The sequence below is a fragment of the Nicotiana sylvestris genome, chromosome 5, assembly GCF_000393655.2.
Source record: "Nicotiana sylvestris chromosome 5, ASM39365v2, whole genome shotgun sequence".
In the NCBI taxonomy this organism is placed as follows: domain Eukaryota; kingdom Viridiplantae; phylum Streptophyta; class Magnoliopsida; order Solanales; family Solanaceae; genus Nicotiana; species Nicotiana sylvestris.
This window is the reverse complement of record NC_091061.1, coordinates 146763687-146790782: the sequence shown is the minus strand read 5'-3', so window position 1 is coordinate 146790782 and position 27096 is coordinate 146763687. Positions and strand designations below refer to the sequence as shown.

The 27096-nt window shown below is 35.4% G+C and overlaps 1 protein-coding gene across 1 annotated transcript; it reads left to right on the top strand.

The window, feature by feature from the left end:
- The first annotated feature begins 20323 nt into the window (after positions 1-20323).
- On the top strand, positions 20324-26467 carry LOC104224185 (uncharacterized). Its single transcript, XM_070147083.1, has 12 exons — positions 20324-20554; positions 21770-21886; positions 21970-22596; positions 22701-22904; positions 23094-23225; positions 23308-23413; positions 23502-23582; positions 23842-24238; positions 24342-24468; positions 25137-25675; positions 25761-25965; positions 26390-26467. The coding sequence occupies exons 1-12, from the start codon at positions 20324-20326 to the stop codon at positions 26465-26467; spliced, it is 2844 nt and encodes a 947-aa protein (XP_070003184.1).
- Positions 26468-27096: the final 629 nt, after the last annotated feature.

Below are 27096 nucleotides of genomic sequence, written 5' to 3'. Positions count from 1 at the left end.
TAATCTACCAAACCTCTCCAATCTACGCTGCTCATCCTCCGGCATGACAGGAACCACATAGCCCTGAGCATCTGTGACCGGCTGGGCTTGATGCCCTCCCGGTGTCTGAAGTCCCTGCACTAGCTGCTCAATGTGCGAGCGGCGGGAGTCTGATTGCCTCCCCCGGCCTGTGAAGTAGTTGTGGCTGAAACCGCCTAAGACAAGCTAGTGCAAAGTGATAAGATCTGTGCCAAGGCCTCCTGAAGACCCGGAATCATGATGAGCACAGCTGGTGCCTGAACTGGTGCTGCTGGAGCATCCATAGCTGGAGCCTGATCCTAAGCTGGGGCAGCTGGTGGATCAACAGGTACTGCCCTCGCTGATTTGCCTCTGCCACGACCACGATCGCATCCCCGGCCTCTGGTGGTCTCAGCTGGTGGCACTAGTGGTCGTCCACCCCGCCTGGTAGCGCGTGCCCTCACCATCTGTGAGAGAATGGAATAACAAAAGTTTAGTACTCGGATCAACAAGTTCGCACGACAAGAATTTCAAGAATGTGAAGTTTTCCTAAAGGTTCTACATCATCTCGAGGATAAATACAGACATCTCCGTACCGATCCACGAGACTCTACTAAACCTGCTCATGACTCGTGAGACCTATGTAACCTAGGCTCTGATACCAACTTGTCACGACCCTAACCCCGAACCCGGTTGTGATGGCGCTTCCCGTGAAGACAAGGCCAACCAATTCAACCCAAATCAACTTTTAAAGCAGTTAATCAACATAAAAATTGTCTAAACATGATTTAAACAATACTAAATAGCGGAAATATCGATAACAATGCGAAAAGTCCAACCCGACACAACCCTAACCGGGGTGTCACAAGTCACAAGCATCTCTAAACCATAATACTAGTCTGCTAAAGTCTTAAACTACTATAAGTATTTGAAAGGAAACAGAAATGATAGAGAAGTAGAGACACGGGGTTGCGGACGTCAACAACTACCTCGTAGTCTCCGAAAACCGCCTGGAACTGAAGGAATCAGCACTCAGGAGCGGTACTAGCTACGTCTGAATCTGCACACAGAGTGTAGGGAGTAAAGTGAGTATTCTAACTCAGTGAGTAATAAATGTAAATAACGACTGAAAGTAAGAAAACACGTAAAACATAAGGTATTCTATACTGAAGCAGTAAAAAATCACTTAAGACAATAAAAAAAGTGCAGAGTCAAGTAAAATCCCTTTTCAACAAGTAAAACAAGTAATTGACAGGTAAGTAAACAAATAGAAGTTTGCCCCTCGGACATAGTATCAACGAATCCGCCCCTCGGGCAACATCTCAGAATAGTACTTGCCCCTCGGGCTCAATCTCAGAATAATATCAGCCCCTCGGGCTCAATCTCACATCACAATGGGTACCATGCTCATGGGGGGTGTACAGACTCCGGGAGGGGCCCCTTATAGCCCAAGCGCAATATCAAGCCATCTTATGGCATCAAATCTAGGCCCTCGTCCTCATATCAATCAAGCCACCTCATGGCATATTTATTTAGCTCAGGCCCTCGGCCTCATATCTGTATCAATGTATCCTCACAACTATGCCCTCAGCCTTACTCAGTCCAAAAATCATAACAAGCCTATCGTGCAATAGTAAAACAGTATTTCTCACCCTAAAACATCATTTAAAAATATCATTTAAGTCTCAAAACTGAGTAAAGATGACTGAATAGTAAAACAATGGAAAATAACATGACTGAGTTCAAGTAATAAGTCGAAACAATGAGGAAATAGTAATAAAAATCCACGAAGGGTTCAAATAGTTGGCACAAAGCCCAAATATGGCAATCATCCCAAATCATGATGATAGCAAATAAGTTTCTGTCAAATACGTGGTTAAATCATCAATCCGGATGGACCAAGTCACAATCCCCAATAGTACACGACCCCACGCTCGTTATCGAGCGTGTGTATCAGCTCAATATAGCACTACCATGTGCAAATCCAGGGGTTCAAACCCTCAAAGCATCATTTACAATCATTACTCACCGTGAACCGGCTAAATCTCTAGCTCACGATGCCTTTTCCCCTCAAATTGGCCTCCACGCGCGTCGAATCTATCCAAAATCAGAACAATACGTCACAATATTCTAAGGGAACAAAGCCCAAGTGAGAACAATCAACAAAGGGCACAATTCCCGAAATTACCAAAACCCGAGCCCCGGGCCCACATCTCAAAATCAGGTAAAAATTACATTTTCAGAATTCTCATACCTTCACGAGTCTAACCATACCAAAATTATCCAATTCCGGTACCATTTGGTCCTTCAAATCATCATTTTATATTTTTGAAAGATTCCACAACGTTTTTCCCCAAATTCCATCCCAAATCACGAATTAAATGATGCATTCATTGATATATTCATGTATTCTAGCCAAATCTGAGTTAGAATCACTTACCCCGATGAATTTCTTGAAAAACCTTCGAAAAATCGCCAATATCAGAGCTCTCTAGGTTAAAATATTAAATAAAACCCAAAACCTCGTATTTATAGAGTACCCCACAAATTTCCACCTCTGCGGACCGAACAAAAATGACCGCGATCTGCACAAAAATGACTGCGGCCGCACAGGTTTTCATCTGCAGTGATAGGTTCTAGTATTTTGGCCATAACTTTCGCTACATATGTCCAACTTGCAATATCGTTACCTTTCTGAAAATTAGACACGAAGGGCTACAACTTTTGTTTTTGAATCCTCTTAAAATTTCTTGTAGATCAAAAGATATGAGCTTCCGAAATAGGACCAATGAAATATCCCCCACTGGCCGCACTGCATTTTGTGTAGTCCGCACAGCACCTACCGCAGCCGCACTTCATTTTGTGCGGTCCACACAACACCTACCGAGGTCGCACTTCATTTTGTGCGGACCGCGTTGGTGTTTTCGAGGCCTGCAACCCTTCTACCCAGAACGCCCGGAACTTCAAACCAATTGTACCATCACATCCCATGACATCGTTCAAAATTTCGGAACGCTCACAACAACATCAAATCACCAATTTAACATAGGATTCAAGCCTAAAAATTTCAAGAACTCTTAAATTATGCTTTCGATCAAAAAGTCTATCAAATCTCGTCCGAATGACCTGAAATTTTGCACACACATCCCAAATGACACAACGAAGCTACTGCAACTCTCTGAATTCCATTCCGACCCTTATATCAAAATCTCGCCTATCAACCGGAAATTGCCAAAATATCAATTTCGCCAATTTAAGCCTAAATCTTCCCTACAACTCCAAAACCCATTCCGATCGCGCTCCTAAGTCACAAATCACCTCCCAAAGCTTACCGAACCATCAAAACTCACTTCCGAGCCTTCTAACACATAAGTCAACATCCGGTTGACTTTTCCAACATAAGCCTTCTTAAAAGAGACTAAGTGTCTCAAACTTCACCAAACTCATTCCGGACTCAATCCGACCAACCCGATACCACAAAAACATGGATAACAAAGCATAAAAAAGTTGAAATGGGAGAAACGGAGCGGTAACTCATGAGACGACTGGCCGGGTCGTCACAATAACATAAGGGAAGAAAGACCTGCACCACAAGCATTGAGTGGAGATGATGTGCTTGCACAACTAAATACATCCTTACAAGGATCCATGGGTGATGACACAAGAAAAAGAAAATGAGATACGGAAAGACGTGACAACTGGAAGAAGAAAAGAATACTCTTTGAACTCCCATATTAGAGGATTGTATTGTTGAGACATAATTTGGATGTAATGTATTTGGAATTTTTTTTAGTGAAAGCGTGATAGGAACGTTGTTGGATATTGATGGAAAAACAAAGGACACATTGCAATCTCGATTGGACATACAAGAGATGAGAATCAAAAAGCCTCTTCATCCAATAAAAAGTGGGGATAAGTACATACTTCCTCCTGCTAGTTATACAATATCTAAAACTAAGAAGATTAAATTCTGTCAACTCATCAAAAATGTCAAGTTTCCTGATGCTTATGCTTCTAACATTAGTCATTGTGTCAATGTTAAGGAAGCTAGACTTTTTGGACTCAAAAGTCACGATAGCCATGTTCTTTTCCAGCGTATCTTTCCACTTATCATCAAAGGGATTTTGCCAAAGGATGCATATGATCCGTTAATTGAATTGTCATTATTCTTTAGTGATTTGTGCGCTAAGGAGTTACATATGGATAAGTTAGATAAAATAGATAAAAGTATACGGGTGACAATATGCAAACTAGAACGTATATTCCTACCATCCTTCTTTGATGTTATGGTTCATTTGGCAATCCATTTAGAAAAAGAGGCAAAGGAGGGTGGTCCTGTTCAATTTCGATAGATGTATTTCATCGAGAGGTTAGATTTTTACAACTCGAAACTAATATATCTTTACTTAACAGAATGTTGCGCACATTAAAAGGTTATGTACGCAACATGGCTCGCCCAGAAGGGTCAATTGCTGAGGGCTATCTTGCAGAGGAATGCATGGCATTCTGTTCCAAATATTTGACTGATATGGAGACAAAGGAAAATCGCTCAGATAGGAATTCTAACTCTTCCAACATGGATCCTAATGGCTTATCTGTATTCAACTGCCGTGGTAAGCCATTTGGAGGAGGTGATTGGACAAAATTGAATGATCTTGAAATCAAGCAAGCGCATTTTTACATCCTCAAAAATTGTGCGAAAATTGACCCTTTTATTGAGTAAAAAACTTTTCACTTAGTTTACATTCTTTTCTTCTTATGAATTCTTTCAATGACTATCTTGTAATGTTTTTATTTTATTTTAATTTTCACCATCTATAGGGAACATTTAGAAATAGGGATAATTTCACATAAGTACACTTGGGGAAAGCACTTTTCAGCTGCCTAACCCACAAATACAGTTTTCATGCGGTAGTCCACAAATAATTTTCAGCCGCCTAACCCACAACTTCATCAACTACACCCAACACGCCTAGATCAAATTTCACTTTTTTCTTTCATTTTTATCTTTACCCTTTCTCCATTTTCATTCTTATTTATTTTTTACTTCCCTCTGTATAGTACTTCCTAAACTTCACAATATCAAGAAGTTAAAGTAAAAAATAAAAATATATTCATTCTTAGAGTCTATAATTTTATTTTTATATTTTTTTGCAAAATTTAAAGTTTTGTAAGGGAAATTCTTATTTCACTGGAAAAAATAAAAATTTACATTATTAAACACCTTATATACATTGTTATACACACAAATATACATGGTTATAATTATGTATAATCTTGTATACTTGTGTATAATCATGTATAATTCTGTATAACTATGAGAATACCCACAAATATACATGATTATACAACGTATATATATGTATATACAACATATACATCATTATTCCTCCCTTTAGAAGTTATTTAAAGTGAGAAGAAGAAGAAGGAGAAGAACAAGCAAAATTACCACAAAAAAAAAAGGAGATTTCATAACTTAGAAGAACAAGAACTTATTCTATTGAGCCGCTGTGTAAAAACCAAGAAGAACAAGTGAAGGGATCTGAGTATGTCCATGGGCAAGAAAAATCGTAAATCCAAAACCAAAAGCAAGCGGAGAAAACCCAAGTTTTCTCCTAAAAAATCTCAACCGTCAGATCATATGCCGGTAACGTCCACCGCTAGCACTCATGATCATCAGAATTCTCAATAGCTCAATCTCTTTCCTTTGCACCCAGAAAATTTAGTCGACGACAAAGACAGTGGGGTTGGGAGCAAGAGACTGAAAATGAATGAGCAAGAGATTGAAAATGAAAGAGAAAGTGGGATGGGGAGAAAGTCTGAAAGAGAATTTGGGAATCGAAAAATTTCCTCTGCATAAAGAAAAAGAGTGGGGGCGGCGATAGCTAATCAGTGAAAAAAAATTTCAACAATATAGAACTGGGTCATACCGGGTAAGAAGGAAAAATATGGGCGGTATTTTGTGAGGATAGTGGGTCAAGTGACATAGAGTATAATTTCTTCTTAGAAATATTAACAAAGGAGAATAATAGAAATGTTTCCAAGAGGCACAAGGAGGAATTTCCTTTATGATTTCAGAAAAAGATAACTTATATAATTCAATGTTGGTTGATATTTTTTTAGGACAATTCATAAATTTTATTTTTAAGTAGTATTAATATTTGTGTGTTTGTAATTAATAGGTGCCACAATTAAAACATAACGGTGACAGTCGAATTACTGATCAGTTGCTAGTTTTGGCAAGAGGTCCAGATTTACGAGTTGAATGCCATAATGGATATGTTTTGAATGGTTTTAGGTTTCGAACAATGGCATCTGAGAAATTTTTAAAAACTCAAAATAGTGGTGTAGTTGTGAAGAGTGATGAATATACAGAAAATGCTGATTATTATGGAAAGATAAGAAGAATATTAGAAATCCAATATTTGAAAAACAATTCAGTGATATTGTTCCAATGTGACTGGTTTGAAGTTCCGCCGCATGGTCGAAGTCAAAGTAGAGGTTACCAAAGGGATGAATATGGATTCATATGTGTGGATGTGACACGACTTCATTACACAAACGATCCATTTATTCTAGGATCACAAGCTCAATCTGTGTATTATGTTAAACATGATCAAAATGAGAATTGGAACGCAGTGGTAAGGGTAAGACCACGAAACTTGTATGATCTACCCGAGCAAGATGATGAAACAAAACCTTATCAATTAATTGACCTGGTTGAAAGGGAAGAGCAAAATCTTCAGGTAGAATCAGACACTGATATGATTAGAATACAAAGAGAAGATATTGATGGATTGAGTGTTGAAGCACCTTCTCTCAATAATGAGGAAGAAATAGACTTAGAAGTTGTAGATGAATCGGATCATGGAGATAGTGATGACTCAACAGATGAAGAATATTTATCTGAGGATGAACATGATGAAAATGAGGATGATGATTGGCTGTGAGGATGAATGTGATTTTTCACCACCTTGTCCAAATGGTTAATTTTTCCTTTCCGCTTCTCTTTTTATTTCTTTATAATGTTTGTTACTATTTAACTTCATTTAATATTTAGAATGGTTAGCTTCATCCCATGCCAAATACTGAGTCAAAATATATCTAAATACATGATTTTATATCTAACAATCGTTATTTATTCACTATATTTGTTTTATTTTTACTTAAATAGTCTGTTTGGGCATACACCTTAATCTATAGTTATGTTTTTGAATAAATTATTTTCTGATTGACAATATGTGCAATGTTCTGCCTTCACTTCTACTTTCAACTAGTTCTAGTATAATTCTTTTTATTATGTCTTGCAGACTATCATGATAACAAATGCGCATGTTTCTGCTAGTGTTGAATCTGCTGGAGTAATTTCAAACCCACAACCACGTGTGATGATTCATTTAGTAAAAAGTAGCTTTGAGAAATATCATGCTTGTATAACTTAGTAGAAGCAGACTTTCTATGCCTTCAAATTTGGTAATAAATTCTTATAAAGAGTAGGATTTAATTATTTGAGTAATTGATTTGTTTTTAGTCACTTTGAGTGAAGTATGATAATAATATATACTTTAAATCATAAGTTTTTTTTTGAACTACTAATCTTTTAAATTTTCTCATGCATTTCAAGTAGAAGATACAGTAGGTTGTTAGTTGCTATTTATTGTATAAACATTCATTTTGTAGAGGAAAAGAAATTGTTCTCCATCTATTTGTGGATTAGAGATCACATCTTTATATTATTTGTAAATTGTAATTACTTTGGAAGTTGAAGTTTGTAAGGAATTCATATGAAATATACCATGCCTAAGGTCGATGCATCTAATTCCTTTCTGTAGAGTATTTTTCTCAGTGATGAATTGATGTTGAAGTTTTCTGGAGTCTTTTATTTTAATATTCTTATGTAGTGCTGAAGGACAAATGAGAAAAGGAAGGGCGAAGACTAGAGGGTTTTCAATCCAAAAGAAACACAAAAATAATCCCAATGGAAAGCTGGAGGCGATTATCCCACCCGATCGAACAGTAGCATGATCTTGGAGCTAATAATTTTGTTACCGAGCTTTCAGTTACAGTTGATCAGAATGCTAAGCATGATGTCAAAACTTGGAAGAAAGTTTTTGATCTAGCAAAAGAAAGGATTGTTGCTCATATGCTGGTAATTCTCTTTGTATATCTTAAGTTCATAGTTTTTTGTTCTTGAATGAGTAGTATTCAACCAAATGGCATATTTAGTAACATTTGCCCATTATAGTAGTAGTATGTATAAAGAACAGTAGGCATATTTTAATCTGATGGTTCCAGCTTTGAAATCCTTTATTATAGGTTTCACATACAAATCTATTTGGTTGCTAGTAGTCTTAGGTGACAAAGCTATCACTTCTAATTTTTTGATTTGAGTGCAGGACGCCTTTGAAATTCCAGACACGCAACACACTAGGGATACTATCCTTTATACAGCTAATAATTTGTATCGATATCGTCGTAGTAAGCTTCATGATCATTTCAAGAAATTTTCTACAAAGGAGGAACGATTGCAGAACGTACCAGAAGATGTTACTGAAGTTGAATGAAAATTCTTGGTGGACTATTTCGACTCTGATCCTTTCAAGGTAATTAAATGAAATATGCATAGCTAAAAGAATTCTGAAAAATGTCTACGTCAACTAGGGAAGTTACAAAAAACTAAGAAAGCAACCTATGAAATGCAACTTAAATTCTCATGACCAGATCCAAAGTCTTGTTTATTTCTTATTTTACTTTTTATACTTGAATTATAGGATATATCATTAATTCATATTCAATGCAGAGAATGAGTGCTGGAAACAAAATAAACAAAGCAAAACAAGGAATCAATCATAATTGCGATAGAAAATTCTTCGGGGCAATCTCTTTTGAAGAGGTGAGCTATGTCTTATTTAATGAATTTAGTAATTCTTTCTTTCAATAACATAATTTTATTTAATTTTTTAGAGAGATGCAATCACCGGAAAAGCGCCAAACTTTCAGAAACTTTGGAAGAAAACTCACATGAAAAATGGTCATTGGGCCAACGATGCCGCTGTTGAATTGAATGTATTTACAAAACTCTAATCTTTAATCCTATGATATGAGTTTATTGAAACAAATATTGAAAGCTAAAGCTTGTATGTCCTGTTTGTAGGATAAAGTGAATGGATTGGTTGCAGAGCAAATTCAAGAAACAGAAAAGGGTACTGATGATATGGACCCTATTGTTAATGCATCCTTTATGAAAATTATTGGAGAAAAGTCAGGCTATTACCGTGGGCAAGGATCGGGACTTAAGCTAACAAATAAGCGATCCATGCAAGGGCTTCAAGAGCAACTGCAAGCATAAAAAAAAGAGGTGGAAGAAGAACGTCATAAACGAGAGTGTAGAATCTAAACTTAAAGAAGTGCAAGAACAATTTGAGGAGGAGCGGAAAAATCTAGAAGTCATGAAAGCTCATGTAGGAGTCATGGAAGCCCGTGTAGGACGTGAGCAGAAAATATTAAAAGAAGGCACGGTGGGACTTGCATCCCTTATACAAAGTTCCCAAGTATTAGTATAAGCACTAAAGTTTCTGTAGGTTCTTTATGAAGACCAAATAGTTATTTTATAAATCTTTTGAGCTAAATCAGAAGTTGTAGCATGTAACAATGATTCACGTGTTATATCTTTGAACATTTCTAATGTTCCTCTGTTTGGTATCATTCCACCTAAAATTGGTCTTTTAGACAAACTTGAAAACCTTATTATGTTTGGAGATAACTTAATTTGTACACACCCTTTAGATATATCCAAGTTGTCTTCTATCAAATACGTTAATCTTTCGAATAACAGTTTTAATCTCACATTGAAAGTTCACTATGGTTGGGTTTAGAGGGTAACTCACTTACTGGAAAAATGCCAAAGAGTTTGGCTTGGCATCCAAATCTTGAACTTAGGTTAGGTTATTTTAATAGTTATGAAGGTGGAATTCCACCTAATGCTGTAATCTGGGTCGGGACCGGGCCTAAATGGGCCAAACGGGCCGGGCTTAACGGGCCTGGGCTTAGCGGGTCTGGGCTCTGGCGGTCCCGGGCCTCACGGGACCGGGCTTCGTGGGCTCAACGGGTGGAATCAGCCCGTGACGGGCCTAAGCCCATATGGTCCTGGGTTAAACGGGCCGGGCTCGTGGGCTTAGCAGGCCTAACGAGCTTTTCTATTTTCGGGTTTTTTTTTTAATTTTTTTGTTTAAGTCAATTTCTTGTAAACCATATCATGGGTATATAAAAAATATATATATAGTATATATGTAGAAATCTAATTATTAAAGTGCTTGACGAAAAAGTAAAATAACAAAACAATAGTAAAACTAAATTGCCATGCATACTAAATTAATAAGAAAGTACAACATGAAGCATAAATACGTCTAATAATTTTAAAATAACACAAATTGTTGAAAAATCTTAAAGACGAATTTGCGGATAAATACCATCAACACAATACGTTATATGCCTCCTTAAAATGCATGTGGTACACCCTGAACGAAAATTTAAGACTCTTCCACAGTTCTTGCACTTTAATATTTGGCCTTCTTCATTTTCTTCAAGCACTTCATAGTAGTGCGAAACAAAAAGCGCACTCTTTCCGAATGAGGCATGATGTAACTTGAAAATTAAGATTGAGACTTGAAGTCTTGAAAATTGGAGATTGAGAGAAATTTAGATTGAGAAATGAGTATTGAGTATTGAAATGAAGAAGAGGGAGGGGGGTATTTATAGTGTTAGAGAAGGTTAGTTTTGTAAATTAAAAAAAATGGCTATTTGTGCAATATGGCCGTTGGTGGTCATTGGGGGTGGAGCCCTCATTTTGAATTTTAAAAATTCTTATTTTGTAGTATATATAGTATACTAGTATAGTATATTTATATGTATATAGTATACTAGTATAGTATACTATATATAGTATGTTATGTATATATATTTCCAAATATAATTTCTTATAATATTTTGTATATATTTTCTAATAGTATATATTGTATGTTATGTATATATATTACCTTATATATTTTCTTGTAGTATATATTGTATGTTATGTATATATATTCCCTTATATATTTTCTTGTAGTATATATTGTATGTTATGTATATATATTCCCTTATATATTTTCTTGTAGTATATATTGTATGTTATGTATATATATTATAGCTTATAAATAATTGCAAGTTAAAGACAAAAAAATATTGCAAAAAGATATTCAAGGGCATGTCTTATAATTTTTATTACCAAAAATGGCATATCTTTCTTAGTCTTCCTCCCCCCAATGGAATGAGCACAACAAGGTACTAATATCACCATTAAAAGGGAAAAAACTAAAAGAAGATGTGCCAAAGTACAAGTTACACCATAATCTACATTGTATCTCTAACAAATCTCATAAATCCTTCAAGGTTCGGAGGAGGTTGCGTTGGTGGTGGTGGAAAAGAAGCTTGTTCATCACCACTTCCGGGCGAAGCAGCATCCTCCGCAAGTTCCGCCATCATTTCTTCATATGCTTCATCTATCGCCGGTTGTGATTCCGCAATTCCAAAGTTTCTTCTTTCCGAGCGGATCCAATCTCTGAACAATACAGATTTTTCCAAGCTCTCCCTCATAGACGCTCTATGATCACCTATTTGAAGTCTTGCTTGACTGAAAGCGCTCTCTGATGCAACAGTTGAAGCTTGAATAGATAAAATATCCCAAGCCATCCTTGCAAGAACCGAAAAATATTTTTCCCTTGCCTTCCACCATTCCAAAAGATCAAAAGTGCCGTCTGGATTCTCCTTTTCAAGTCCCCGTGACAAATAAACTTGAAGCTCATTTAGATGTGAAGTTTCATCATAATTATCACCTTGAGAACCCCTGAACTCCGTCCAGGATTTAAGTGCTTTTAAGCCCGCAGCTCTTTTAGACGATTGTGAACTAGACGAAGTAGGGGTTGGAACATTTGGCCTAGCATGCTCTAAGGCAAGTTGATAATCATTATAAATTGTTTGAGCATTAATTTTAATTGAGGCTTTTGCATCTGCAAGTGTAGCAAATTCCTCATTTGAAAGATCTAAAGCCTTATAAATATTTGAGTACCAAAAATGAGGACCTCCTAATTTCATTGTAGGATTTAACATTGCAGCAACACCATAAATAGGAGGGATAGGGAAAAAATATTTTTTAAACTTTTCTTTCATTGCATTTATAGCAAGTTGATAAATTTCCCCACCCTCCGAAAATTCAACAAACAAATCACATAGTGCTGCAATATAAACTAAACAGTTTGAAATAGTAGGATAATATTGCCCAGAAAATGCATTTGTAGCAATTTGAAAATGTTCTAAAAAATCTATAAGAATTTTAACATTCGTCCAATCTTGAGTAGTAAGCATTTCATCATCATCCTCACCACCTACCCGAGCATTAAACGATGCATTAATTGGGTTTCTATATTCATATGCAACTACTAAACTTTCGTACATACAATTCCATCTAGTCGGGCAAGCTTTAGGAACCTTTCTTTCTCTAAGGCCATATTCATCACATTTTTTAAAATAATCTCTAAGTCTACTTCTACAGTTTGAATAAAAAAGCCAATTAAGAGCCATTCTAACCTTTTCAATTTCTAAATTTAAAATTTGCATACCATCACCGATAATTAAATGATAAATATGACAAATACATCTAACATGGAATATATTCCTAAATGCAGGATATAGTGTTGTTGTAACTATGCCTATAGCACTAGTGTTACTAGAAGCATTATCCATAGAAATTGCCATTATTTTATCTCTAAAGCAAAAATATCTACAAATATCTGCAACAGTGTTAGCTATAAACTTACTTGTGTGACGTGAATTAATTATTCTATACGCAATAATGCGTTTTTGCATTGTCCACTCCTCATCTATCCAATGACTTGTAACAGTTAGATAATCACAATCATTACCACTTCTACCAATATCAGTAGTAATAGAAATCCGATTAGTTATATGAGTAAATAAATACCGCAAATATTGTTCATATTCATGTTTATATTTATAAATATCGCTCTTAACTGTTGCGCGAGGCCAACCTTTATAAGTAGGATTAAAAACTCTTCTAATATAATGCACCCAATTAGGATTAGAAGGAAAAGAATAGGGTAAGCACATAACGGTAACCATCTTTGCTAATTCTTCACGATCTCTATTTGGATCGTAATATAAAATACCTCCGGTCACAGTGTTAATTCCTGGTTGAACTAGATTTGAACCTGTACTAGGGCTATCCACACAATCTACACGTGTCCCCTCTAGCTGCGCTTTCATTTGTAAATATCTAACTTTATCTCTAGGGTGTATTTTTATGTGCCTAGTCAAACTACCCGTGCCGCTACGGTCTCCAGTATATTTATGCGCCAGTAATTTTCCACATGTTTTACACTTAGCCTTATTTTGTTCTCTTACTTGAGTAAAAAAATTCCAAACTAATGATGTTTCTAGGCGTTTAGGAGGTTGTCTATTAAAATTAGGGGTTTCTACAGGTGGGTCGGGCGGTACATCAGTTGGGTTATTAAAAGGACTAGTAGGTGTATCATCTAAATCCGGTTGGGTTTCATCTTCATCCTCATTTTCAAAGATAGTTTCATTAGGATAAAGAGCATTCATAGTTTCATCATCTAAATTTTCACCTGGTGCAACATTATGGCAAAATTGACTATCGGAAAATTGAAAACAAGGGTTATCACTATCAAGAATAATAGGAGCAGGAGGACGTCTACCAGGTCAGGGTCGGGGAGCCGGGGGAAGGGTAGTAGGTTGGCCACTACTTTCACCAGTTTTAGCTTTTCCCTTACCACCAAATATTTTTATCAAAGATGTCATATTAATTACAATTATGCAAACTAAAACACACAAAAATATATTCTTAAAACTTAAGAGTCGAAACGAGTTTACCGAATTGCCGAATTCTTGAAAATTGAAAATCGTTGAAGACTTGAATACTTCAATTCACCAACTTCACAATTTTTCACGAAATTTCAACAATAAAATAAGCAATTATAGTAGAGAGCTTGAGAGAGATTGATGAATTGGTGAGTAAAAATGAAAGAATGAGGGGTATTTATAATTGAGAATTGGAAAAAAGTGTAATTATATAAAGTTTGGGGGACAAATGACTATTTTTGAAAGTTCCAAACGGTCAAAATTGCAGTCCAACGGCTACTTTTTAAATTTTTGACCGTTGCTATTTTTTTTAAAAAAATAAAATAAAAAAAATTTAAAGTAGCCGTTAGAGGCCCAGTAAGACCGGCCCAGGCCCGCCAGCCGGTCCCGGGCTCGTGGGCTATTTTATGTGACCCGGCTCGCCTCGGGCTTTTTGCACCATTAAGGACCGGCACACCAGGACTAGCCCGCCAGGCCCGTTTAGCCTGTTAGGACCGCGGGCCCGGTCCCGGTCCCAGCCCGGCCCACCATACAACACTAATTCCACCTGAGTTTGGTTATATTAGTACCCTTAAGCTGCAAAGATTCTTTAAGTTTGTTAATTAACCTATTAATTACACTTGCAGTACTCAGTGCTTTTCAATAATTCTTTGATATTGTTCTGTAAAATGAAACTTGTCAGTCTTTTTGATATTACAAAATATTTTCATCCTTGATACTATCATGTTTAAGATCTTTATTTGTGTCATATTTAACATACTCGATTTCCTGCTACACTTTTCAATATTATTATAAATTTAAGTGGTTCAGATGAGGCAAGTCCACCTAATTCATGTAAAAGTAAATTTCTTATCACGCCTGACATAAGTAGATACATCTTAGAAGGAACAAGAGCACGGGAAAGAATTGTGTTAATTCATGAATGCATGTACTTCAATAACCATCTTTCATCCTAAGTAATTATTTGATATATTTCACCTACACTCTGGAAAAATATATATCACAATATCTGGAAAACTCCACCCCACATGATCTTTACTGTTTCATATTCAGAAAACGAATTTAATGGCTTCGAAGATTAGAGTACACAATTATTTATTTATGATCAGCCCAAACCAGAAGTACGAACCAAAGGGAAATTAAAAGAGGAGCAATAAATTGAAGAATTAAAAGGAAACGTTAACCAATTAGTAAGCAAATCCAATTATATCTTTGTACGAGTAACTAACTTGTTAAATAGTGAAGCATTTAGTTGGAGCCCTACTTATTGTTATAGGGATCAAGTCCTATATATGCATCTGCTGAAAATAGAAAAACTTATTTTTTAGTCAAAGTAAAGTGAATAAAATCAGTAATTCATACTCAGGTTTTGGAATAAACTGGATCTCAATTCATATTCCGTTCCATTAACTTCCTAGTTTAAACTTTCCAACTGAAGAGAAGACCCCCAGAAAAGGAAACAAGGAAAAAGAAAAAGGAAAACTTGGTTTCAATTAGTAGAAGAATAACATAAAATATGCAATTATATACTCCACTTTCAAGCAAATTCTCTCCAACTCTATAACACTTTTCTAGCCCTTGCACTCAAAAAAAGACTTCATTTCATCATATATAATTTTGTAAATTCTCACAAGGTTTGCCTTCACATAAAAACAAATCCAAAAAAGGATCGAAACTATTATTATCATTATTATCTACATGAGCTTAAAAACTGGAGTTTTTTTCCTCATGATTTGATCTAAACATTTGGCCAGCATGCATGGTAAATGTTTAGTTGTCAAGGTTTAAGACTGAAAAAGATGTAACTGAAAAAAAGTGTTTGTATGTTTAAGACTGGTCAAGGTTTGCTCAGATATACAAACAAAATAGAGATCATATAATATTTTCTAGATATTAGTTATCAATTAATTGTATGATATAGCATCAAAATGTTCTCGAGTTTCTTGGAGACGTATTTATCCAAATTATATGAATGGTGTGATGAATCTTGGATAAAGTTGTAAAGGTTTAAGACTGAAAAAGATGTAACTGAAAAAAAGTGTTTGTATGTTTAAGACTGGTCAAGGTTTGCTCAGATATACAAACAAAATAGAGATCATATAATATTTTCTAGATATTAGTTATCAATTGATTGTATGATATAGCATCAAAATGTTCTCGAGTTTCTTGGAGATGTATTTATCCAAATTATATAAATGGTGTGATGAATCCTAGATCCTTCTCTGTTAACTGGTATACTAATGGAGATATCTCTTCATGCTTTTTATGTTGAATGGCTTAAAATTTTGACATGTATAATTTCTAATTTCATTATTCAGTTTTAGCTGTTGTAGAATCTCGATTTTCAGTCGGAACAAATTTTTGTTCTATATAGTGTTTTTCACTTTGGAGCTTTGACAGATTGGTAAATGTGATGTTTTATGTTGAGGTTAGAAAGTCACCGTCCTTGTTGGGGGAAACCACGAGATTGCAAAATCTTACCTTTAATACTTGATTGGGTTGGGTTCTACTAATCTAGTATACAAGTAGAGCAGTTGTGTAATGTATTGGGATACTTAGTACTATTAGCTAAGGTGTAGCAATACCGTATGGTGCACTTTCACCTTTGCATTCTCCTTAGGTTCTTTTCAATTGCACACTTGATGCCTGAATTCAAACTTTTCATTTCTGAGATCAAATTCCAATAAGAAGTTATGCATCTGAAAATTCGTCAGAATTATCGATGGTCCGGTTGACAACTCCAGGCCAAAAGCACTATCAGTGATCATAGTTAAACAAATCACATTATTTTCCTGCAATGGAAAAGTAATTTGCCATGGCAATGCCATCTCTGAACCACCTTTGAAATGAAACTTGAGCTCTGGCAAAGAAACTGTTTTATGGCTGGAAATATTGAAACATGGCCTTAAACCTGTTAATTTCTCAGTATTTTCAGTTCTTGAAATACCCTTAACTTGGTTCAAAAATGTACTAAGCATCGAAAACGCAACGATTCATGTATGTGAAAGTTGTGCCTGAATCCACAATACTCCCTCCATTCCCATTAGAATCAGGTGTCAAATACTCCCTCCATTGTGATAATAAAATGCACATTATTTTTGTGTTTGGATAGACATTATTTGGATAGTTGATAATACTTGACATCTTTTTGTTTGTTCAGTTGATACTCTTACTAAACCACATAAAAGAGTGTTGTATGTTTAGTTGGTTGCACCTCAGTTCTTGCAGTCATTTTAGTTTAATGAGTTTCTGAAGTATTTTCTAATCTATTTTTATTTAGTTTTTTTTTGGAGTAGATACTTGATATGATATCTTGGAGTTTATGTTATAATGTTTTTTTAGCTGAATATTTCTACCCCTACCATACTGTCTAATGTAAATAAGCCTCTATGGTTCCCTCTATTTTAAATCAAAGTCTAATTATTATTATTATTTTTTGTAGGATGATGATGCGTAAACCAACGCTACTTGCAATCTGGTTCATGTGTTGCACAAGTCGGAAGATTTGTCTTTTGGGTTCTATTAGATTAGAATTTAGTGACCTAGGACAGATGATGTTTTTATCCTTTTCAGTAAAAACTTTTAAAAGTATTTATATTTTAGAAGGGTGTAAATATCTAGTACAACAACTTTACGTATTGACCTTTTGCATATATATAATATTCAGTAGTTTATATACATTTGTTAAAAATCTAAAAGCATATAGGAATTATATATAGCAACAATTCATAAGTTGTTGCTAAAAACATTTCACGAAGCTTATATGCAACAATTAATGTTGTTGACACAAAGTAACTTATTGCCACAATAACGCTTGTTGCTAAAATTCTTGATAACAAATTAACTAGCAATTCCCGCCATTTTTTTTGCAACAACTTATATTGTTGGAAAAATGATTGATTTGTCGCAACAATTATTGTTGTTGCTGAATATTTTTATAAACCACAATTATATGCCTTTATAACAACAAAATAAAATTTATTGCAACAACAAGATTTGTTGCGATAATTTAGCTTTTCGGCAACAACATTGGTTTTTGTTGCATAGATTTTTCGCATCGAAGTTTGTTGTAACAACGTGCAACAACTTATTTTTTGTTGCGAAAAGTTTTTTTCGCAACGACAACCAACATATTACAACAAAAAATGTTGTTGCAAATTTTGTAGTTTCTTGTAGTGGGGAATGAGTGCAAGTTGAAGTTCTGTTGTTGTGTGTTGTTGGACGATTGAAGCAGCATGTTGCTTAGTGTTCTCAATTCCTCCTCCTGGACTGTGTGGTTATCGAGTAGAGAGTGGCATGCTTAAAGCATTTCCGAAGCATTCATGTTGTAGGGCTGAGTTTCGGGAGGATTGAGGTGGATTAGGTTTTGGCCATTCCAATTGTTCATGGGCGGGAGGATTGATGATTCCACTATTTGATTTCCCTGCAGTGGGTAGTAGTTGAATTAGTGTGGTGGAGCTTGGTATGGTGTTACGGTGTTGTTCCCTAGCGGCATGGGAGCTAGTTGGAACATGCATGGTGGTGGAGGAAGCGTGCATGGGACGAGGGCAGGGGTGTTTGGAGTTGGAGGTTGAGGTTGTTGGTTCATTAGGCGTGGAGGTCGGTTCTGGGAGCAGTGTTTGTTGCGAGGCATTTTCTGTTGTTGTTTTTGGTTCTGGAGGAGTCGTCTGTGGAATTGGTGAAGGAGAAGAAATGGGGGTGGGTAATCTTATAGCGCTGGAAGGGGCAAGGTTTTGAATGTTAGTAGTAATTGTTTTGCTCTTTAATTTCAACCGTCTTTTTCTGTGTATTTCCGTAGGTTTCTCACAACCTTTAGCACTGAATAAGGGAGTTGTAGGGGTAGGGGTACTGTTTTTGCAATCTTCAATATTTGTTGATCGTAAGTCCTTAGTGCACTAATTAGTACTTTTACGGTTCCCTTAGGGGGAACGTCCATGTTTCCAGGAGCAACTGAGTTAGTTGTAGTAACTAAATTAGTTGTAGTTTTTTGGTTTATGGTTGAAAGGGAATTTGGTTGGCTTGGGGAGATTAGTTTGTGTGTACTGTTTGAATTTTTTGGTGATGTTGACAGAGACGGTTGGGGGGTTTTGCTTGGAGAAGGGAATATAGGTGTAGGGGGTTTGGTAGTGTTGTGAATAGGAATAATTTAGATAATACTTGTGGCCAGTTATTTGGACAAATGTTGGCCAAGCTGTTGGGCCAAGGGATAGACCACAAAGAAGCCCAAGGACAAGACAACCCAACAAAAGATCCGTTTGGGATCCAGGTGGAGTAGGGAAAGACGTGACAAAGGTTTAAAAGGAGAGTGATCTACGGTTTTGGGGATTATGCGTATTGTACAAGAAAAATGTCTGTCCTCTCGACCTTTTTCTCAGGTTTAAACTTCTCATCTCCCTTCTTCTAGTTGTGCTCTTCTCCTATATCTATAACTAAATTTTTGTATTTCCATGGTTAGACTGCAATTTGAGTGCTACTAGTAATTGTAATAGAGGTTAGTTCTTATCAATTATACTTAGAGATCGTAGCATTTGTTACCGTTAGTTTTGTTAGGTATTAGGGTAGTACTTTTGGATGGTGGGGATTTAGTATCCTGTTGGGAAGATTTAGTAGTACTAATAATAATTGAATTGTTTTGTGTTAGGGGTAATTCCACGTGTGCAGGAGATGTGGGTAGTGTAGTATCCATGTTATCAGATTGTGGCTTTTTTGGTAGAATGGGCTCTCAGCATCACAGTTAGATGCTAATTTTGCAAAGCTGTTGTGAGTATGTGGTATGGAGTTATTGGGTTTAACGGGGGAGTTGGAATTTTGTTTTCTATTATATTTTGATGGGATTTTTACCTATCTATACCATATATCAAACCTTATTACCTTCATTGTTTAAGGATTGTGTTAATTACATTTAAGCATACCAAATTACCATTTATATACCATAATTCAAATTAAGGGTATAATTATTCCTTCATTTATTGTAGGCGTGATTTTAGGACCGTATTTTCACGTTATTTCATTTACCCGCCGCCTCTCTCTCCTCCCACCCCCTACGATTTACCTTCAGTTAATTCCCCCCACCCCCCCACGATTTACCTTCAGTTTTTCCCCGTTCTCGTACAATCTCTTCTCACCCACAATTACCATCACTTTCTTCTCCACTTAATTACCTTCAGTTGTATCCCCCACGATTTGAATTCACTTCCATCTTTGTCTTCAACTCCTAAATCATGAAAAAAACCAACACTCTCCAAAAAAAAAATCATCAAAAGCTATATTAGCTGATATTCCAACCTTTGATTTGGGTGTTTTAACACCAAAATCACCACCCAAAAACCCACAATCGACGCATGCAAGTGAACAAACTACTGGTATTTCATCTCCTAGACAAATTCGTGCGGAAATGAGAAGCAAGCATTTGCACGATGTTGATGCTGGTGGAGTTGATAAACTAGTCGAGAAACAACTCAAACGCAAGGGGAAAGAGTTGAGTGTAGATGACGATTTTGTAGATGATTCCCCCAAAGTTCCATCTGTGAAAAAACCCAAGGTCTCTCCTTCTTCATCAAAACCAAAAAAGAAGAAACCCTCAAAAAAAGTACCAAAATTGGTTCACCAAAAAATTTCAATAAAGGTAAACACTATTTATGTTTCCTCACTGTTTTGTAGTTTGATTTTTGTTGTAAAAATCTGTTGTTCAAGTGTTAATTTAGTGTTCAAGTGTTTTTTGGCCAAATGTGGTATTGTCCTAATTTTGTAGATTATTTGTCGCAATTTTGTAGGTTTAATTGGAACTGTGATTATTAGACAGTCTATAACTGTCGTTAGTTTGTAGTTGATTTGTAGTCTGATCGTTAAATTGTAGAGATGGTATTTTTCATTGCAACCTGTATTGCTGCTACATTTAACTTCATTCTAAATACAATTAATCTATATTTTGTGAGTTACTTGAAGTAACTGTTACATTCTGTAGATAATGTTTACACGTGCATTGTTCTTCTTTGATTGTTCAAGTGTATTTTGGTAAAATGCGGTGTTGTCCTAATTTTGTAGATTCTTTGTCTCAATTTTGTAGGTTAATTGGAACTGTGACTCTTAGACAGTGTATAAATGTAGTTAGTTTGTAGTTGATGTGTAGTCTGATGGTTAAATTGTAGATATGATATTTTTTATTGTAGCCTGTATAGCTCATATATTTAACTTCATTCTAACTACAGTTAATCTACATTTATGTGAGATACTTGAAGTAACTGTTTTGTAGATTCTTTGTCTCAATTTTGTAGTTTAATTGGAACTGTGACTCTTAGACAGTGTATAAATGTAGTTAGTTTGTAGTTGATGTGTAGTCTGATGGTTAAATTGTAGATATGATATTTTTTATTGTAGCCTGTATAGCTCATATATTTAACTTCATTCTAACTACAGTTAATCTACATTTATGTGAGATACTTGAAGTAACTGTTTTGTAGATTCTTTGTCTCAATTTTGTAGTTTAATTGGAACTGTGACTCTTAGACAGTGTATAAATGTAGTTAGTTTGTAGTTGATGTGTAGTCTGATGGTTAAATTGTAGATATGATATTTTTTATTGTAGCCTGTATAACTCATATATTTAACTTCATTCTAACTACAGTTAATCTACATTTATGTGAGATACTTGAAGTAACTGTTACATCCTGTAGATAATGTTTACACGTGCATTGTTCTTCTGTTATTGTTTTGTAGTTATAGGTGTGGGTAGGCTATTCTTCTTCTAGTTATATTTTGTATTTGTCATGTAGTTATATGTAGATTACTGCTTCCTTTTTATGCAAACTACTAATGTTCATTAATTTTATATTTTCTACAGAATGGACCTTACTTTGCACAACAAAATATTGATTATGGTGTGCTTAGATTCCACAGTTTGTGTGATCCTAGCATACCTAGCCAGATACAAGCTTTACTCTCTCCGAATGCTTTAAGGGTTTTCAAAAAAACTTGTTTTGTTACTTATTAGGTCTCCCCACAATCTGTATACAAAACTAATCACTTCATCTTCTGATGAAGTATGAATTGACAAAGTCTACTGACTCATATTTTTCAGTACTATTTAAGGGTGAAAAATTGAATTTTTCCTTGAGAGAATTTGGGTTGATAACTGGTCTTAATTGTGTGAATAAGTTTTCAGACTATGGTTACACTTCCACCTATGTTAGCCCTTTAATGAATACATATTTTCCGAACAAAGAAAGGGTTGAGAAATGGCATTTGAAAAATGTAGTGACTAATAAAGCATGGGCAAACGATGTGGATGCGGTGAAGTTGTGCATTCTTTATATGTTGGAATTTTTTGTTTGTCCTTCTGATAAAGACCATGTGACTTTCATAGACAAGTTTATGTTCTTTCTAATAGAGTCTGGTAATTTTGAGTCATACCCATGGGGTATCAAATCCTTCAAGCAGGTTATTGAATCTGTCCGACATCGTCTTAATCCCCATGTACATTCTTATCTGATACGGGGATGCTCATTAGCCTTGCAAGTGTGGCTATATGAGTGTTGCTCGTCCGTCAGCACCGAGCTTGCTACGAGATGTTCTGAATCTATACCTCGCATTTTAAGATGGTCAGCTACAAAGGGGCAGATTTGGTTAACTGCAATTGAAGAGAAGATGATCAAGCCTGAGTGGATCAAGGTATTTTTTTCCACTTTTGTATGATGCTACAATTACATTCATAATAACTACATTGAATCTACATTTTTTTGTCACTTGAATTAACTGTTATTTTCATCATTCAGTTCACAAACATGATTGAATCTGGAGAAGAGCTTGGAGTGCTTAATCTGCCAGACAAGATTCAATATGAAGATGAACATGGTGCTCAACCATCACATGTTCCAACTGCTGCTTCTCCATCATTTGAACCCAAATATACAGATTGTCAAGAGGACATTGAATCTGTCAGTAGCAAGCTCAGGAAGTTGGAAAAGGGGATTGTGCAGGTATTATGAATAACTACAATATATTGACATAATTTGCTACATTTTGACTTCATTACATAACAATTATAGTATGTTATACATTGTAGTTAATTTGTGGTATAAATCTATAACAATTATAGTTTGTTGAATTGTAGTGTAACTGTAGCAGTTAGAATAAGATTACCAACTAATTATATATTTAATTTTTAGGTTGATGGAAAGTTAGATGCCTATAGGAAGGCTGTTTTTGAGGAACTCTCAAGCCTTCGAGAGTTCATAGATCAATCTTTGAAGGGTGTTATGAATGTGATAAACAAGAGGTTTGATTTGGACGAGTCAAAGGTAAGAATTTACATATAATTTTGTACTAAGACTAATTAAGACATATGAATAAAGTAGTCTCAAATATTCCCCAAAATTGTAGTTTGCTGGTAGTTCAACAAAAAATAATTACCAACATCAAGGAGAGAACAACCAGCAATTCCAGTTCAATGCTGGTAATCAACTGCATGGAAGCACAAGCAATACAAGTATCTACAAAATTCCTACATACATATCTACAAATTTCATGACAGCATTATTTAATTATACTAATCACTTTTTTACTATGTGTTGCAGCTACAATTTCTCCAGAACATTTTCAACCACATGTTGACTTATATCCTGACTTCCAAGAAGCAGCTGAGGCATATAAAGCAGGTACAGAACCATTCCTTCATTACAATAAGGTTTTTATGCAAAATTTTAATAATTTACACCTTAACTACATATTCCTACATATATCTACAATTCTCATTTCCAATTATTCATTCAAGCTGAAGTTTCAGCAGAACATCTAAGGAAATATTGAGGAAGAACCAGTAATTGATGAAGTAGCTGAGGCACAACAAACATGTAATATATTCTCTATAACTCCATAATACTGTTCATAACTACATAGATCTACACTTATATACAGAAGGTGAAGTTCCACAGTCGCCAATTCACGGTGTGACTGTGACTGAAGTTGTTCCTGAAGGCATTGATAAAAAAGTTGTTCCTGAAGGCATTGACAACAAAGGTTTGACATTGGATGACTTTGAGCTTCCAGAAAACTTATCACAGTTGGTCATGTATGGCGAGCCCATACCAGATGAATCAACCCCTGTTCATCCCGGTAGAACCAGGCAACCGGGAAAACATGCACGATCACCTTTCACATCTTTGTATAGTTCTGGAGGCAGCACATCTGTTGGACCTAAATTTTTTTACCTCAAGCACCCCTTCACAAGTGTCATAGGTGAAAATGTAGATCCTGAATTGACAGAAAGGTTCACCAACTGGTTATACATTCGTAGTGATAAAGTATCTAGGAGGTATGAATGCTTCATTTTACACTGTCTGTTCACCATTTTTATACTTTAAAATTGTAATTCATTTTGTCAATTTTTTGTATTTGATATTTTTTTGTTATTACAGGAGGAAATATTACTTTTCCAAGAAGGATAACCAAATCAAGCCTTGGTTGGATTTTGGTTGTGAAAAGATTGATAAGAAGGACTGGTTTTATGACCTTGCTCACCCCGGACAAGTCATCAATAACACAGTAAGTATAAAGAACATAATCATTCACAATATCTGTTTTGTCTTCAGCTGTGTAGTGTAATTGTAGTTTATTTTTCAGCTATGATGTGTAATTGTAGTAATATTGTAGACAACATATATATGTTACTATATTTATGTCTCAGCTGTGAAATTTTGCTTTTTATGGACCTTATGTATCATATGTGATGATGATTGTATGTACAAACTGGAATTTTGGTACTTTTGACTGACTTGGAATCTCTGTGTACCATAACTGTAGTTACCTTGTAGTAATATTGTAGAGCTTGTGATTGTGCCTATTAATATTAATTGTAGGTTGAACTTGCTGATTATTGGGACCTTAAGTTAGGTGGTATGTTTCATTTGTTCCTCTGTATAGTGAATAAATGTAGACAGTGCATAAATATAGTTAATGTGTAGTTGTTTTGTAGTCTGATGGGTCAATTGTACATATAGTACTTGTTCACTATGGTTCATACAAACTACAATTAAATTACATTTTGTGAGGTACTTGGACTAACTGTTATATTTCTGTAGTTATAGTGTAGCTAATTTGCAGCAATCTGTTAGAGTTTTTAATAAATTCAAATTGTAGTTAATCTGTAGCTGTCTTGTAGACAAGTGTGGTTACACCGTACCTTATTGTATATGTTTATTCTATTTTGGCAGCACATTGATGTTATTATGTATTATCTGCGAAAAAGAGGCAAATATGGCCCCAACAATAATACTAGGTTCACAACCACGGATTGCTTGTTCAAGACAAAGATTGAAAGAATCTATGACAAGTTCATAAGTTCTCCACCGGAACAAAGGTATTCGGTTGTTAAACCCGAGGATGATGTTGGAGAATATATTCTTGGGTACAGAATTCTTGCTAATGTTGCCTGGGATCTTGTTGACTATGTGCTCATACCTGTGAACCTTGTAGAGAACTTCCATTGGTTGTTGCTAGTTTTTGACATAAAGGACAGACAACTTTATGTTTATGATTCCATGGTGAGAGCAAACCGTCATAAAACAGTTGAGACATTGGTTGACAAGTTTTCAATCATTATCCCTCTGTATTTGTCATGCACTGGTTTCTATGGTAAACGTAAAGACATTGACTTCAAGACCACAAAGGCATACATCGAGAAACCAGTTACGGACCCTCTCGACATACAATGGATGGTTGCTGAGATTCCACAACAAAAGGAAGGCTCAGTGTAAAAAAATAATCTCCCTTTCTATATGTTTAATTATTTTATTTTAATCATTTGTTATATAATGAAAAATTCTCATCTTATGCAGCGATTGTGGTGTATTTGTGGCTGCATTTGCGGAATATGTTAGCCTTGGAGATTTGGCAATCCCAAAGGAAGATCTTTCTGATATTGACCAACACTGTAGATGCTATGGAGCTCTACTGTGGGACTATGCAACAAAGAAGCAAGAAGATGGGTCAATCAGTGAGAGTGAGGTTACTGGCAGGCTAGCAAGGAGGAAGGGTGCTCTGGCAAAAAACGAGAGGACTAGGTGCAACAAAAGAAGAAATAGACTATTGTTTTCCTAGTTTGGTCTGTGAAATTTGGTAGTTGAATTGGAAAACAATGTAGGAAATATGTCGTTTTGGTTTTCTACAACACTTTTTGTTGATTACATTATACTCGAGTACTCTGATTACATTTTTACAGCAACAACTTTGTCTTACAATTTGACTTTAATCTTCAAGTTATTTTTATAAATACCTTCAAGTGCCAAGTAATATCTGTATATAACTGTCATTTGTTACACAACATAAAGATAAAATAAATACAGGAATCATATAAATAATTTAGCCATCTTTTATCAACAAGGTTTATCAAAAAAATTCAATTTATCTACATTTAAACTACGTTAAACTACATTTTAACTACAACTCCTCTACATATGAATAACAGGACTACAGTTCTAACACAGTTAAACTACATATTCACTACAATCTGGATACAATTTACGTTGAATGCATTCTTTATTAATATCAGTTTTTTTGTATACAGTAAATATTAAAGTTTAACTATTCTATAAAAAAAAGGACAACTTTAGATGCTTGACAGAATACATAAAAACATAAATAGTGCAGATACACAAATTGATGTTTATACTTCTTATTCATCTTCAAAAACTTAAACAATTACACAAGAAAATCCGATAATTTGAGCTCACTAACATTTATTTTGAATAACTATTCTAACTACATGATATTCATTTCTTTTTCGGCGCATTCTTGCAAGTTCTTTTGTTATGCCCTTCACCTCCACAATTGCCACATGACACCTTGTATTTCTTTGACTTTATTTCATCAAATGTTTTATATCTTTCCTTGTGAGGTCTCCCTGGCTGCCTTTTATCTCCCGCCGGTGGCTTTACTACCTCATCCAAAATATGTTGTGGCACATCCCATTTGCCTTCATCAGGAAGAGGATTTACTGGCATTTCATAGGTAAGCAGAAGGCTCTTCCTTGTGTAATACGGAGAGCAATAGTTTTCGTATGTTTCATTCCTATGCCTTAATGCTGCCAAAGCATGCGCACATGGAAGTTCATCAAGTTGGAATTGTCCACAGCTACATTTCTTGTTTTCTAGACACACAATGTACCGCTTCACA